The sequence below is a fragment of the Sus scrofa genome, chromosome 15 (assembly GCF_000003025.6).
Source record: "Sus scrofa isolate TJ Tabasco breed Duroc chromosome 15, Sscrofa11.1, whole genome shotgun sequence".
Taxonomy (NCBI): domain Eukaryota; kingdom Metazoa; phylum Chordata; class Mammalia; order Artiodactyla; family Suidae; genus Sus; species Sus scrofa.
Window position 1 is genome coordinate 16255661 of NC_010457.5, and position 16637 is coordinate 16272297.

Genomic DNA, 16637 nt, shown 5'->3' on the forward strand with positions numbered 1-16637 from the left:
GCAAAAACAACAACAACAAAAACAACAACTAATTTTGGCATTTCATGCCCTGTATCAGATATATGAGATTCCATGATGAAGAGCCTCAAGGAATATAGCACACATTTGGACTTCTCAGAAAATGGCAGAAGAATGACCAGCAAGTACAGCGTGGTAAAATAAACAGACGCAAGTGGGCAGAAGTTATATGACCACCTTTGAATGGACTAAATTCTCTCACTTGTCAGACATAATACGGTTGTATAAACCATAGCTGTAGACTAATTTATATGTTAAAGTATAAACTACATTTCACTGTGTTAATTTATCTTATGTTTCCATACCCATGTCAGGACACGATTAGCCCCAAGGAGAAAAGTGAGAAAGGACACAAACCAGGATAGAAACATGGGTTACCCAGCATACGCCTGTGTGGGATAATTCAGGTGGAAGGAGTGGGACGAGAGGAGGAGGTCGTAACCATCATCGACAACTGCCTAGATGACATGATCCCATTGAAACAAAAGTAGGTTTGTGAAAGAAAACTAAAAGAACCCAGCATGTTTTAGACTAATACTTACTAAACTGATGTGAATATATCAAGGGGAAAAAAAAGCAAGATAATGTCTATTTCATTAGAACCTACCAACCAGTTCTAACACATGCGTGCATGTCTGTATGGGCAGGAGACTAATGTGACAGAAGGCAGTGGCTACCTGGAGGTGGGGGCAGAATAGGGCATGATGGTTAGCTTTCCTTTTACATGTACATCTTTGCATTGATTGCTTCACTTGTGTCAACATTATTTTGTACTTTAAGAAAACAAATGAAAAAACTGAAAAGTATGCAGAGGTTACAGAAATAAAGTAATATTTAAGGCTAATACGGTACATGAGAATTTCATATCTGAGCAAATAAATATAAGCAGAGCTGGTCTTTGACGTGGAAGAAGTGTATTCCTTCAGTATGGATTTAGCAATCTTCTACTCTGAGGCAAGAGCTGTTCTGGGTGCTTGGGTATTCAGACAAACCTCTGCTGTACATGTAAATACACTAGAATATGTATGATAAAATATAATTTATACAAGCTAGTAAATCTGGAATTATGAAGGAATGGTCCCTATATATTGGCCCTTAGATGGTAACTCAGTGACTTGATTAATAATAAATGCCAACAGCTGATCTTTCAAAGTTGGAAATCTAAAACATTATGGCAATTTTGTTTATTAAATACTGCTCAGAAAAAAAAGACATTCTATAAAGAATGCTGTTACATTCTGAAAAATGTCATTACTTACAGATTTTTTTTTTCACCCAAAGGGATCCTTAATTAATTCTGTACATGACTTGACGTCCTACCAAATAACTACTCTTAAAAGAAACAGGATAAGTATTTCTGCTTTATGTGCAACCCATCCTATTTCTCACACTGGTAATCTGTAGTTGGAATAGATCAGTGCCAGTTTGTTACAAGGTAACCAATCAGTACTATCAACTTGTAGCTAGTTTCTTTCAAATTTATCTACCTCAGCTATGTCACAGCCCTAAACTAGGAGTAATTCCAAAGACAATCTCAAGATTCAAGTTGGAGGGACGTTGTGGGGAAACCTTTTAAATACCGTGCTTTCAAGTAATCCTCAGGCCAAGCTGGCCCAGGGACAAAAATTAAGTACAGTTCTTTCCAAGGTGTAGTCACCAGCATCTACTAGACAGCTTTTGGATTCTGCCATTATGCTTAAAATAGGGCTGAAAGTAGAAGGGATACAGAATTGTCCCCTCTCACCTTGATACACACTCCAGGTCCCTCCAAGTCAAGCAAACAAAACCTTTTGTATTTCAACAGACTGAAAGATTTAACAAACATGAATATGTTTTATTTTATTTTTTTGTCTTTTTGCTATTTCTTTGGGCCGCTCCCGCGGCATATGGAGGTTCCCAGGCTAGGGGTCTAATCGGAGCTGTAGCCACCAGCCTATGCCAGAGCCACAGCAACGCGGGATCCGAGCCGCGTCTGCAAACCTACACCACAGCTCACGGCAACACCGGATCATTAACCCACTGACCAAGGCCAGGGACTGAACCCGCAACCTTATGGTTCCTAGTCGGATTCGTTAACCACTGCGCCACGACGGGAACTCCTGAATATGTTTTAAAGTCTAAAGTCACCTTTTAAAGTTTCTTTTAGGCTTGATCTTCTTCCCTCACAAAAGGCCCTCTATACAGCATGTAGGTCTACAGAAGTAACTAATACACAAATAACGCCTATTTCTCATAGCCTCTGTCCTACCTAGGAAAGATTCCTTTGGTAATTTTCTTTCAGATAAATAAAAGAGCTGGAGCACATCATAATATAAAACTCCAAAGCTGCCTGTGAGATTCACATTCAACTTGTTTAAAAAGCCTGGGTCTTTTCAATTTGTGGCAGCCACAGAGAGGAGGAAATATGTGAGTTCCTTAGGTGTGTATGTGTGTGTTTCTAACAGGGAAAAAAAAAAAAGAGAGTGAGAGAGAGCCAAGTGCCTGTTTTCCCTAGCAGATTCAATGAGGCAAGTATTACAATCCCTTATTCACAAATAAATAACATCTGTAACCTTAACTCGTTGACAACCTTTATCAATAATTATAACCTCAGACCCCTTGCTAAGAAGAGCAACCAAGGCTCCTCTGGCACCCTTACAGAAATGTCATGAGAATAAATAAAGACTGTAACACATCCTGAACAAGAGACCAAAAGCACCCAAGTCAAAGGAAGATTACTATTTTTTTTAACACACATTAGGTTTATCAGAGACACTTCTGTTCTTTCAACTTAAGTAGCTAATGGAATACTTCATGCTTACTTTCATTTGATTCTCATATGCCTCCCTCCTCTTACTGAAGAAAAAGGAGCTCTCCAGGGCCTGAAATAGTCTAGCAAGATATTTTGCTGCCCAGGTTATATACAGGAAATACATTCTCTCTAAATTCTTACAAAAACCTTAAATACTAATACATAAACACTCTAAACTGCAAGATCTACAGATGCATTAAGGAACTATTATTCCATTTGGGTGAATAAAAGGAGACTGGTCTACTACTTTCAGGCATATGAGAGAAAATCTGACTCTCCTTTACATATAAAATGCTTTGCTTATACTGATTTTGTTAGAAGAAACACTAGAAAAATAGATTGTATTGTAGTTTTTCTATTCTATATTAAAGAATGATTTCAGGTAATGCCCCTTAGGCAACTTAAAAATTAGGAACAGACCACAGTCCTAATAAACAATGAGGAGCTATAGGACTAGGCTTCTTATTCATACTCACCTTAAATTATTTTGTTGGCCAGGTGGAATGACACTATAGTAAACTGGCATTCCTGCTGTGGGCATAGATCCTTGATTAGGCTGATTAGGGAACATAACAGGCTGTTGATAAGTCTGATGGGCAATTCCTTGAGAAACTTGAGGCAGTGAAACCTAAAATTTGAAAGACAAAGTGAAAAAAATTCTTCAAAACCTTGCAAATGTCAATGTCCCTAACCTCTATAAACTTTCTAAGTATGAGCAGTTAGGAATAAGCTCAAACTGCCAATAGGTTGTTCTTATAAGTTAGTTACAGTACTACTACTTCCTTTCTTTCTTTTTTTGGCCACACCTGCCGCATTCAGAACTCCCCTGGGCCAGGGATCAAACTCGCCCCACAGCAGTGACTACATCAGATCCTTAACCTGCTGAGCCACCAGGGAATTCCACTACTTTACTTCTTATGTTTTTTTCACCTGGCTATGGTTTTTGGATAGCATTTATCAACAGTAGAGTAGGCTAGGTGCATTAGATTATTAAAAAAAGCTATGACTTGGGTCCCCAAATAGAAGTTATTTTTAAAAAGAAACTGCTCCCAAATAAGGATGACCATTTGACATGGAAAGAGTAAAACAATCTACCTCAGGTACAGCAAAGTAAAACCTATGGTACTGGTGAGATACACTGGATCACAAAAAGTGTGAGCGTTGGAGTTTGAGATACACAGATATGATAAGGACTCCATCACTTTACTACAGGCAAATGACTTAACTCTGCTGAGGCTCTAGAGTTCATTATTTGCAAAAATGGGATGCCACCTCCACCTCAGGAGGCATATTCTCTCTATTACCTCCATCTACAGATCTAGCACATAGGATGGATGTGGATCTTTCAATTTTCTGTTTTCATCATTATCTACACAGAAACTGTATGAACACAATGGATTCAATTCTCTAATTTCTATAGTTTCTAAAATAGAAACCACATAGGCATAATAGTTTCATAATCTACAAATGTGCTACATTACAGTTGCATTATACTGATTTTGGTAAATAAAGCCCATGTAAAAGCTTCTGATGATGATGATGTCAACAACAGTAGCAGCAATAACAGTAGTGACAGTGAGGACAATAAAGGCTAACATTACTAAGTAACTACCATGTTCAGCTTCTGTTCTAAGAACTTTATGGATATTATTACATCAAGTCTAACAATCTAAGAGGGTACTTCCATGCCTACTGGGTCCACAGCCTTAGTTCTAGAACCACTTCATGATTACCTATACCTGGGCTCTGTGATTTTAAGTAATGATTAACTTCTAAGTCTTGCCTATATAACATATTTCTGAAATGCAACTAGTCCTTTCTAAATATACAGTAATATGAGTAATATTAAAATATATAGTAGTATTAGTTACTTTCAATTTGACTCGATTATTGTACATAAAGTTATTGGTTTGATTTATCCAATTCTGTATGACACAATATATTTCAGTCCTTCTGTCTACGGAAGCAGTGTAACATTTTGAGAGTATTATTAACAGCTGAATATAAGTATATATGCAAGGCAGATCTAGGGAAAATGACACAGCTCAATCTAGATGACTCAAGCTACAGAATAAATTTGTAACTAGTGGTAAAGAAAAAAAACTGAAGTACCAAAAGAGAGGAAGCAATACTTGAGCATGTTCAGCAGAATACACTCTACTGAGATGACTTTTCTGGTTCAATTTTTTTAATTCATTCTTTATTTTTTAAAAAATTTATTTTATGGAAGTTCCCACTGTGGATCATTGGTAACAGGCCCAACTAGAATACATGAGGATGCAGGTGGACCCCTAGCCTGGGAAATTCAATATGCCACAGGTGCGACCCTAAAAAAAAAAAAAAAAAAAAAAAAAAAAAAAAAAAAAAATCTATTTTATTATTTTGGCCACAACTGCGGCATGTGGAAGTGACTTATTTTTTAGATGAACCTGGCTTATTTACCTAAATGTGGTAGTAAGCATAAAGAAAGCTGTCATTCATTGCTCATCAGAGCAATACTTCTCATAACCATTTATCCCAAGTGGGAGAATAACATGAAATACCATGAGAAAATAATCTATAACTTGTAGAGACCATGTTATAGAAATTATAGTAACTGTTTTAGCTCTGAAACATTTCCAGTATGTAATTCCTTTTTTTTTTTTTTTTTTTTTTTTTGGCCAAGCCCATGACACGTGGAAGTTCCCGAGCTAAGGATTAAACCTGTGCCATAGCAGTAACCAGAGCCACAGCAGTGATAATGCTGGATTCTTAACCTGCTGAGCCACCAGAGAACTCCCTTTGCTCTGTTTTTAAAAAGTACATTAACAAGGATGTAATTTATTTTCAACTTATATTTCAAAGCAGATTGTGTTTACACAGTGCTGAGCATCTAACAGATGCCTGACATACTAGATCAGTATGACCAGGATTCCTTGAGAAGGGAGAGCTCCTGGCCTGGCAGGGATTCTCACTAATGTCTAGCTACAGAGAAGTAGGGAATAGGCAGCCTAATGTGCCCAGCCTTAAGCAAGAAGGATAAGGAGTAACAAGCATGAAGGATGTGAAAGAAAAGAAAGATGTAAAATCTAGTTTCATGATGTAAGTGCTTTTTTCCTTAGTTGCTTTCTATTTATCAAGGGGCTTTGAAAGAGATATAGTCTTAGTGCTCAAAAGTCCTTGACAATTCCACATTTTAATTACAATTTTCTGGGATCACACAAAATATGCTACTTCCTTTGCTCACATTCTTCCCCACCCTCAGAATGTCTTCTTAACTAATTTAGACCCATAATTTCTTTTTAAGAGTTAAAGGTCTGTATCTTTCTAGAAGACTTCTGTGTGAAATCCCTAATCTGTTCATGGCTATGTTTCATGAGTCCTTCAGTTATTGGTCTGTATACTATCACCAATTTGCTGATTGGTGTTTAGATGAAATACATGTACATTCATTGTCCCAAATAGATTGTTTTCATCTTGTTGCGATAAATGGAAACAGTCTTTGGATTTCTTAACATCAGACTCAGTTACGGGAAATAATGAGTGAATAAAACAAATCCACTTGCACTTTATTCCAGAAAGGTAAAGGAAGGTAAAACAAATTTCTGAAAATGTGCCACAGTATACTGAAAAAATCTGAGTTAAGAAATAGGTATTTCCACTTTAAAACTATAAATTAAAATCTGTGACATTTTCAACACGTGACATACTATTCCTTTTTGGGATTGACCTGGGGAAAAAAGTCAGTTCCAGTACGGGAAATTGTTTTCTTCTGTATTCTATAAATACTGAATTATAATCTATACTCTATTTCATGTACCCACCTCCACCCCTATGGCCCTCTATTTCACTCTCTCCTCAAGAGACTTTCTAAGGAGCTGAAGAACAGATTAAGACATTTGTCCATATATTATGTAGTTGGAAACAAACAATGCCAGAAAAAGTTACTTCTTAGTATTAATGTGGTTCAGATGTTTTTTCCTAAAAATTAATGAGGTAAATGAATAATACAATAAAATGAGAACACAACAAAGCTTCAATGACCAATAAAACTCTTAAGACTATGAAGTTATTTATCACCTAAGTGTTTTCCCCATACTAAAAGGAGAAGAATGTAGCTATACACTTAATTTATTCAAAAATCACCTCTATCCAATGTGGGTGAGACTGACCACATACCTGATATGATGGCACTGAAGGATAGGGGATGACCACTCCTTGAATCTGATTTCCAATGCTACTGGGCTGGCCGCCTACTAGGCTCTGACTCTGGGGTTGCTGAACTCCAACTAGTCCTTGGTAGTTCTGCTGCTGGTTGGGCATGACTTGATAACCTGTAACGGCACAGTGAGTTAAATCCTGCTTTTAGTTTATTTCACTAGCAGTATGTTTCTTTTTTTTAAGCAAGTACACTGCATTCTAAAATGACAGAATTGTGTTTAAACAGCAAATCTCAAAAACCCTCTATTATGAAAGCTATTCTCTCAAAGGTTTACTATGCAGGTAACCCAAGTAAGCTAAATTGCCCACACCCCAAAAATAACACATTCAAATAAAATTTGTGTACAAAGATTTCCTGTGCAGTTGAGGAAATTTATAGGCCCAAAGAGTTGGTTCATACAGACATTTACTATTCAGTGTGTATTACAATCTGTTATGACAAATAGTTTCTGTGGACCAGGACTAGCTACATGAATTTGTGGGGCCCAGAACAAAAGCAAAATGCAGGGTCTCTTGTTAAAAAATTAGTACTGTGAGTTGGTAGTGGCAGAACTGGTCCTTTGGAGACCAAAAATAATGGGGGGTGGAGGTGGATGGGCGGGGAAGGACACCATGACTTTTATAAAATGGCTGTATGTTTGAAAAATCACACTAAGATACAAATCAGTATGTTATAGCACAAGAAAATAGAGTTATTTAGCAATTTTTAAGATTATTTACTTACTATATTATTAAGATCACTTAACATAGAAACCAGTCCTTAAGAGAGATTAAGCAATCTGCTTGAAGCTCACAAATCAAACTCTTAAGGGACAGTTCTTCCTAAACTGAAGGTACTGTTGGTTATTTAAGTGGTAAGTTGAGTATAAATATACTTTTATTGAGTGAATTTATTAGTTATTTAATGAAGAATTCAAATGATATGGTTTAAGAGTAGTGAGTGTGAACTATATGTGTCTCCTGATTCTAGAAGGATTCTTTCAGGTAAACCAATTTGCTCAAGACATATAAATTTCTGCAAACTAAAACAAAACCCTTTTTTTAAGTAAAAAAAGGTAAAAATAAATTAAGTAACTTCAGCTTTGGGGTATCTAAACTGTTCCTACATACATAAACTATGGCACTGCCTATACAAATTTCCACAACTAAAGGCCAGTGAGATGAATTCTCTGATAACACCGTAAATCTATTTTGCTATCTTATAAATATTAGTTTTCATTTCCATCTTTATTAATCCCTAAAGCAACAGGAATGGCAAAGATCCCATATCAGGTATTGATTGTAGACAAGAGTGTCACTGTAGTTGCCTGGAAGCCTCAATGACTCAATAAATGAATAAATTCTAGCATCAACCTTCTCTACGGAAATGAATACAAAATATATAACAGCAACATATTAAAGACAAAGTAAAAATCAGGTAAAAATCTAGTTATAGTGAATCTTTAATAGTGAAGGGTTTTATAAAATGATTCTACTTATACAGCAAAGGTGTTTATTGTCATGTTTCAAATAACTTCTTACCAATCTAGATTTACAAAGAAATGTATATTATAGTCCTTATATGTAATATAGTCATTGACAATATGCTATTTCCTAAACATTTCTCCCTTTGAAATTCCTATAATACTCAAATTTGTAGACAGATAAAGAAACTTATTGCTCCTTAGTCTAATAATTAACATCCAACACTATTTTTAGTTTTCAAATGGCAGGTATTTCAAATTCATACTCTATACCATCTCTGAGCACCCACATATCCACACATAAATCTACTGTAGCGTCAGAATTTGGGCTCAAATTTACAGACTGGGAAAGTAACTTCTTATAATGGACTTGATAGAATTACAGTCAACTAAAATTAAAAGAAAAATTCAGACACCTAGCAGAACTTACTCTAACATAATCTGACTTAAATACCTTGAGTTAAATAGTCACATCCCTCTAAGAAACTTCAAATACTTTCCACATTATTTTTGTATTTTATTAAAAAAAATTCAAAGTTACAGCCTACCTCGAAAGAAAACTTTGGGGAAAAAGGCCAATTTACGTGTAAATGTGGTTCTAAGATTTCCTTTATTTATCTAAATTTGCCAGTATTTGGAGAGCCACCTTGTTTGCCTTCTGACTGCAGCTGTTTCTTTTTGAAAAAAATAATTGACACAGAAAGGTTTCCAATAAATAGCTACAGATTCCATGACATAGTGGCTAATACTGGGACACTGGGAGGCTACATCATGAAATTTGCACCAATAAATTTCAAAAGAGAACTTCTAAGAGGTTCCAGACTTTAAATATAGTGAAAATAGAAAAATAACTAATATTACTACTTCATTCATAAGTAGCATAAATAGGAATTCCTGCCAAGAATCTGACTGCAGCAGCTCGGGTCGATGTGGAGGTGTTGGGGTTCAATCCTTGGCCCACTGCAGTGGGTTAAAGGATCTGGTGTTGCTGTAGCTGCAGTGTAGGTCATAGCTGTGGCTAGGATTCAGTCCCTGGCCTGGGAACTTCCATATGCCACAGGTGCAGACATTAAAAAAAAAAAAAAAAAAAGTAGCATAAACAAACTGAGGACATGTTTTGAAATAACAGTGGAGCTATTAAAAATAAGGATGTCAGAGTTTAGAATAAAACATCTTCCCTGAGAAGCTCTCTTGTTAACCTTTTGTTCATTGCCTTATTTCTTCTCTCTTAAAACCAGACAGGTATTAAAAAAAAGGGGGGGGGGGGAAGAATGATGTGCCTTTTAAGAGCAGGGTTGGAAATTTTTTTTTTTGGTCTTCTTAGGGCATTTAGAAGTTCCCAGGCTAGGGGTCAAATCTGAGCTGGAGCTGCCTACCTACACCATAGCCACAGCCAAAGCCACAGCCACAAGGGACCCAAGTTGTGCCTGTAACCTACATCACAGCTCACAGCAATGCTGTATCCTTAACCTACGGAGCAAAGCCAGGGATCAAACCTGCATCTTCATGGATACTAGTTGGGTTTGTTACCACTGAGCCACAACGGGAACTCCAGGAAATTTTTTTGGCTATGCCCATGGCATGTGGAAGTTCCTTGGCCAGGGACTGAACCTGAGCCACAGTAGTGAACCAAGATGCTGCAATGACAACATGGTATCCTTAACCTGTAGGGTTGGAAACATTTTTATTTGTCTTTTTATAGCGCCACACCCTCAGCATATGGAAGCCCCAGGCTAGGGATCTAATCAGAGCTGCAGCCACTGGCCTATGCCACAGCCACAGCAACATGGTATCCAAGCTGCGTCTGTGACCTCCACCACAGCTCACGGCAACATGGGATCCTCAACCCAGTGAGAGAGGCCAGGGATTGAACCCATGTCCTCATGGACACTACTTGGGTTTGTTAGCTGCTGAGCCATGAGAATAACTCCTGGGTTAGAACCTTTTAACACTCCACCCAACCTGTTAGGAAAGAAACCCAAAAATATTCATATCAGCTATCATACAAATGAGCAAAAAAAAAAAGGGCACTCAGTAATGATAATTACTAGGAGTTCCCATTGTGGCGCAGTGGAAACGAACTGACTAGGAACCATGAGGTTGTGAGTTTGATCCCTGGCCTCGCTCAGTGGGTTAAGGATCTGGCGTTGCCATGGGCTGTGGTGTTGGTTGTAGAGGTGGCTCGGATCCCACATTATTGTGGCATAGGCCGGCAACGGTAGCTCCAAGTTGATCCCTAGCTTGGGAACCTCTGTATGCTGTGGGTTTGGCCCTAAAAAACAAAACAAAAATTACTAAATAAACAATGGGAAAAAAACACATTCTTAACAGAATGGAATCAAAATAATATATGCTTCTACACAAAATCAGGACCTTAACATGTGATGACAAGCTGAGAATGAATGGTCAGTTTCCCACTGTCCATGTTTAGTGAATGGTTTTGGTTAGCAAAAACTCTAATTAAGGTAACATGTTTATAATAAGGTTAAATATACTTGCCTTTTCTTTTCTTTTCTTTTTTTTTTTTTGGTCTTTTTGTCTTTTCTAGGGCTGCACGTGCAGCATATGGAAGTTTCCAGGCTAGGGGTCTATTTGGAGCTGTAGCCACCGGCATAATGCCACAGCCATAGCAACTCAGGATCTGAGCCACGTCTGTGGACCTACACCGCAGCTCATAGCAACACCAGATCCTTAACCCACTAAGAGAGGCCAGGGATTGAACCCACAGCTTCGTGGTTCCTAGTCGGATTTGTTAACCACTGAGCCATGACGGGAACTCCTGCCTTTTCAATAAAATGAAACAATCCCATGAATATAAATCACCTCAATCTGGAATTCATGGATCAGTCATTAAAACTCTCCTTAAAAAAATTTGCACAGCAGCTGAACCACAGATTTCATGTAATTAGTGTTCACTTCATAAGAGCAGGACTGTTTTACGTCTAATATGTAAAGGGTGAAATGAAGGTTTTATTTGAACATTTCTGGAGAAAAAAAGGGTATTAAAAATATATTTGCCCCCCTACAAAATAACCTTTGAAAAAAGCTTGATTATAAAATAGGTTTTCACCTAAGAAAATCTGAAACAAAAAAAGGGAAAAGCCAATTTCCACATTACCATTTTTGTAAAACGATCACGTATAGGTGATTATATATATGCTATAATATATACAATTAGTTGCATATATGGCTGCCTTATTTTTTCTACATACATACCCACTTATATTATTTATGAACTGGGACCACATGACACATACTGTTTCAAACCTTTTTCTATGCAATGTTTCTACAGCTAATTAACAGGGATTTTACAAAGCTATGGGAAGGAAATATTTAAGTAAATTTTCTCTTTGTCTTCTTGCCATTTCTTGGGCTGCTCCCGTGGCATATGGAGGTTCCCAGGCTAGGGGTTGAATCAGAGCTATAGCCACGGGCCTATGCCAGAGCCACGTCTGCAACCTACACCACAGCTCACGGCAACGCCTGGATCCTTAACCGACTAAGCAAGGCCAGGGATTGAACCTGCAACCTCATGGTTCCTAGTCAGATTCGTTAACCACTGAGTCACAAAGGGAACTCCCCCCCCCCCTTTTTTAAAGTAAATTTTCTTGGAGCATATTTAGACCTCAAGTTAACAATCTAAAGATGAGGAAAAACTCAACTGATCTAAACTTGGAACTTTTAGGAAGAAGGTATATGTAGAGAAACTAACAAAAAGACTAAATATCAAAGAAAAAGTTAAGTCTGTTTCTGATGTCCACTTTGGAATTCAGTCCAAACACAAATTTAGCCCAAATCTCGAGGCATTTTCACTTAGAATACCACATAATTAACACTTCTCTGATGGTTCAACAAGGCAATATTAGTAGCTAAGATGTGCATGATATTTATTAGTTTTTTGGCACTTCTAAGCACTTTCATATATTAACCCGTTAAGTGCTCACAATCTTATGAACTTATTATCCACATTTTTTCAGATGAAGAAACAAAAGCACAGAGAGGTTTATACTTTGTCCAAGGTTACCAGCTGTCAAGTGCTGGAGCTGGGATCTGCACATAGCAGTCTGATTCTAAACTTTACTTTTCTCAGGTTCAAATACCAAAGTAGAAAGAGTACTAAGGTAATCCTATTCAAATAAGCAGAACACTAAACAGCTGACCTCCTTCCTTTTTCTGAGAATTTTGGCTGATGAAGACTTTTTACTGTGGTTTAACATACTAAGTCTTGAGAGAAATTTATGTGTAGGAAAACAATTACTGTAAATAGTCAATCAACCAGGAAAGTTTTTTTTTTTTCTTTTGAAGATTGAGTATTAAATGTTGTTACTCAAAACAGGAATGAGAGTGAAAGGCTGGTTAGCAGTCAGTCCAGATTGTAGCTATAGGCACTTCAGGGCTGAAAGCAAGACCATGCCTTTATTCACCTAGCCCACAAGGTCCTCTCCATGGGAGGCTCTCTCCTTCACTTGCTCTGCCTGATACTCTCAAGATGCATGGTTTGTGACCTTGGGATTTCAAGGTTATTCTTTACAGCCTTACTGTAATTTGATTTCACAAGTATATGAAACAGCTGGGAATGGGAAGAGGTGGCTCAAACAGTGACATATTTCAGACTCCACATCCTCTGGTCTGTATCTCTCAGCCTGAGCATTTCCATGTCAATCTCCAATGTTCCTCCAATAGCTTTGCTATTTCGCCTCAAGGGCTGCCTTTGCTCAAAATGTATACTCTACTGCCATATTCAAGATAAGTATTAGAAGATTTCTCTGGTAGAATTTTCATAAATTTGGCTCTCTTCTCCACAAAGTTGAGTTGCTTTGCCAAGAATGAAGAGGTTACCCAGTGGAGCAATGCCAGCTTTAACCTGGACATCATGTGTGTAAGAGGGCATGTTCCATTAAATGGGTGAAGTCTTGAAGTTCTTGTGAGGTAATGGCTCTTTTCTATAAACTGAATAAGGTTTACATTCATTTTTACATTCAAGGCAGGAAAATCCACTAGGTTTGAACCACAGCAATCAGGAAGCTGTCAGGGCTTGAGGAATCTTTCTAAGGCTGTCACAATTTGTTTTAAAATTTTATTTTTATTTATTTATTTTTTGTTGTTTTAGGGCTGTATCCACAGCATATGGAGGTTCCTAGGCTAAGGGTCAAATTAGAGCTGCAGCTGCCGGCCTACACCACAGCCATAGCAATGCCAGCTCTGAGCCACATCTGCGACCTACACCACAGCTCAGCCAAGACCAGATCCTTAACCCACTGTGTGAAGCCAGGGATCGAACCCGTGTCCTCATGGAAGCTAGTCAGGTTTGTTTCTGCTGAGCCATGATAGGAACTCCTGTCACATTTAAAAAAAAAAAAAAAAAAAAAAAAAAAAAAAATTTTTTTTTTTAGGGCCTTATCTGCAGCAAATTCAGTTCCCAGGCTAGGGGTCAAACTGGAGCTGCAGCTGCAGGCTACACTACAGGTGCAGCAATGGGGGATCCAAGCCACCTCTATGTCCTACGTGGCAGCTTGCAGCAATGCCTGATCCCTAACCCACTGAGAGAGGCCAGGGATTGAACCCGCATCCTCATGGATAGTAGTCAAGTTGTTAACTCACTGAACCACAACAGGAACTCCAAAAAGCATCATTTAAAATCTGATACACTGTGTAACTGGTACCCAGGAAGGAAATTCTACTGGCATTAGGACAGGTAGTCAAACTGTTTTTCCATAGGTCATGATAAGGTGTTTGATCATTCATTCAAATAATCATAAGAAACAAACAATAATAGCCCAGTAACTTATTAAAAAGTAAGTAATTCTGGAGTATACTCTCTGAAGAACATGATATTAAATGCTACAAAAAGATTACTAGACTTTTTTGACCATAGGAACTCTGTTGGTTAAAGTTATTATAATCGTATAACTAGAAATATTCAGTTGAAAAGCACTAAAAAAGGTAAGAAATGTAAAACATCATCCTACCAATCCAATTAAACAAGAACCTTACTAATGTTTATGCAAGAGAAAAATAATAATTAGCAGTATAAAATAAAAGACTATTTAACTACAGATGCTGCCTCACTTTACACACACTTGCAATTTACATCCTGCTTTTTTTTTTCAGGGCGGGAGGGGGTGGTGCAGGGAGGGCACCACACCTGTGGCATATGAAAGTTCCCACGCTAGGGGTCTAATCAGAGCTGCAGCTGCTGGATGAAGCCACAGCCACAGCAATGTGGAATCTGAGCTGCATCTGCGACCTACACCACAGCTCACGGCACCCCAGATCCTTAATCCATGGAGTGAGGCCTGGGATCAAACCTGCATCCTCATGGATAGTAACTGGGTTCATTACCGCTAAGCACAATGGGAACTCCATAGAATTTACATTTTAAAGAAGTTTCCAAGTTGCTTTAAACCAGTGTTTAAACATTCAGGCTGCAGAGTATCAACTGTTACAAAGTAGCACTTATTATAGAAGTGGCACAGTGATTCAGGTTCTTTATCTAATTATGCAGACGAAGGAAGGGGAGAGACATAGTTCTGACAGTATCAAAAGTATTGTTTGAAGACTGCCAAGTATGAGAAAAAAAATCCAGTGATCTGGAAAAGAGGGAGAAGGTTGAATATTAGGAAGGGTAAAATAGATTCCTAGAGAATTAAAATTACCACTGTGTTTAAAAAAATGCTAGAAGAGGAGTTCTCGTCATGGCTCAGTGGTTAATGAATCTGACTAGGAACCATGAGGTTGTGGGTTCAATCCCTGGCCTCGATCAGTGGGTTAAGGATCTGACGTTGCCGTGAGCTGTGGTGCAGGTTGCAGATGTGGCTCGGATCTGGTGTTGCTTTGGCTGTGGCATAGGCCGGTGGCTACAGCTCCAATTAGACCCCTAGCCTGGGAACCTCCATATGCCGCGGGAGCGGCCCTAGAAAAGGCAAAAAGACAAAAAGACAAAAAAAAAAAAAAAAAAAAGATATAAGAGTATTTCTGTTCCTCAATGCATCCCAACTTGGCTATTACCTACATTACACTTCAATAAACTTTGTTCCATTATATCAGAATTAAAAAAAAATCCACCTTGAGATATATCTGGATTTAACCTGATATAAGAAGAAAACAGTATCTTTTACAGAAATTTGTGTATTGAGAAAGCTTCTATTTTGTAAAGCAAGCATTGCCTATGTAAGTGAAACCAAACAACAGAATAAACATCCAGATCTCAACGTAGGTGTTATTTAACACTGACATTCTCTTATGTTAAGGGGTTGCAGTGTTGCATTATTATCCCATTTCTTCCAGCACTTTCAAGAGGAAACCACAATCAATTCTGCAAGCTGAGAGAAGTAGGACAATATAAATTGATGGCTCAGGCACTTCCCTCGAGGGCTCCAAAGAATATTCTATTTTTAACTCTCTTTCCCTTTAACAGAGAAGAGAGCAAGGAGGAAATACAATGCTCAGCAGAAAAGTATTGCTTTAACAGGCTAGTTTTATTTTATATAGGTGATCTGAACTAGCGTTTGTGTTAAAGGAAAGCATTCTTAATAATACAGATGAGACACAATCAGAAAGATAATAGGAAAGGGACTGAAGAACTGCTTACTCAGAATAGCAATCAATCTAAAGGTTATTTCATTTAACTGTAATGTTAATTTTTTTCAAAACTGCATGTGTATAGCATAAGCTTGTCAGGGTAGTTTTTTTTTTTTTTTGTTCTGTTTTTCTTTTTTTTTTTTTTTTTTGCTTTTTAGGGCCACACCCACAGCACGTGGAGGCTAGGGGTTTCCAGGGTAGGGGTCTAATTGGAGTTACAGCTGCTGGCCACAGCCACAACCACAGCAACGCCAGATCCGAGCCAGACTGTGATCTACACCACAGCTCATGGCAATGCCAGAACCTCAATCCACTGAGCGAGGCCAGGGATTGAACTCACAACCTCATGGTTCCTAGGTGGATTCATTTCTACTGCGCCATGACAGGAACTCCAGATTTTTTTTTTTTTTTTTTGAATGAGCCATTTTGCCAACTCTAAGTTTAATTGTAACTAGATCAACAAGATAGTTTATAAGAATTGCTTCCAGATCATCAAAGTTTGTAATCTAGTTTGTCTTATGTCTGTGATACTATTTTAGTGAGCAGCCAAGTTCAACTAAGAATAGCCTGTGAAGTGACTTTAG

At 37.9% G+C, this 16637-nt stretch overlaps 1 protein-coding gene across 43 annotated transcripts in view; it reads right to left on the minus strand.

Moving 5' to 3' along the window:
• Nucleotides 1–16637, minus strand: part of R3HDM1 (R3H domain containing 1) — a 183398-nt gene that overhangs the window by 24700 nt on the left and 142061 nt on the right. For all 43 annotated transcript variants that reach the window (XM_021075238.1, XM_021075208.1, XM_021075236.1 and 40 more), the window contains 2 exons: nucleotides 6968–7122; nucleotides 3286–3437 (listed from right to left, as the gene is read on the minus strand). In XM_021075238.1, the coding sequence (XP_020930897.1) occupies nucleotides 3286–3437; nucleotides 6968–7122 (307 nt within the window). The remainder of the gene's footprint in view (nucleotides 1–3285; nucleotides 3438–6967; nucleotides 7123–16637) is intronic.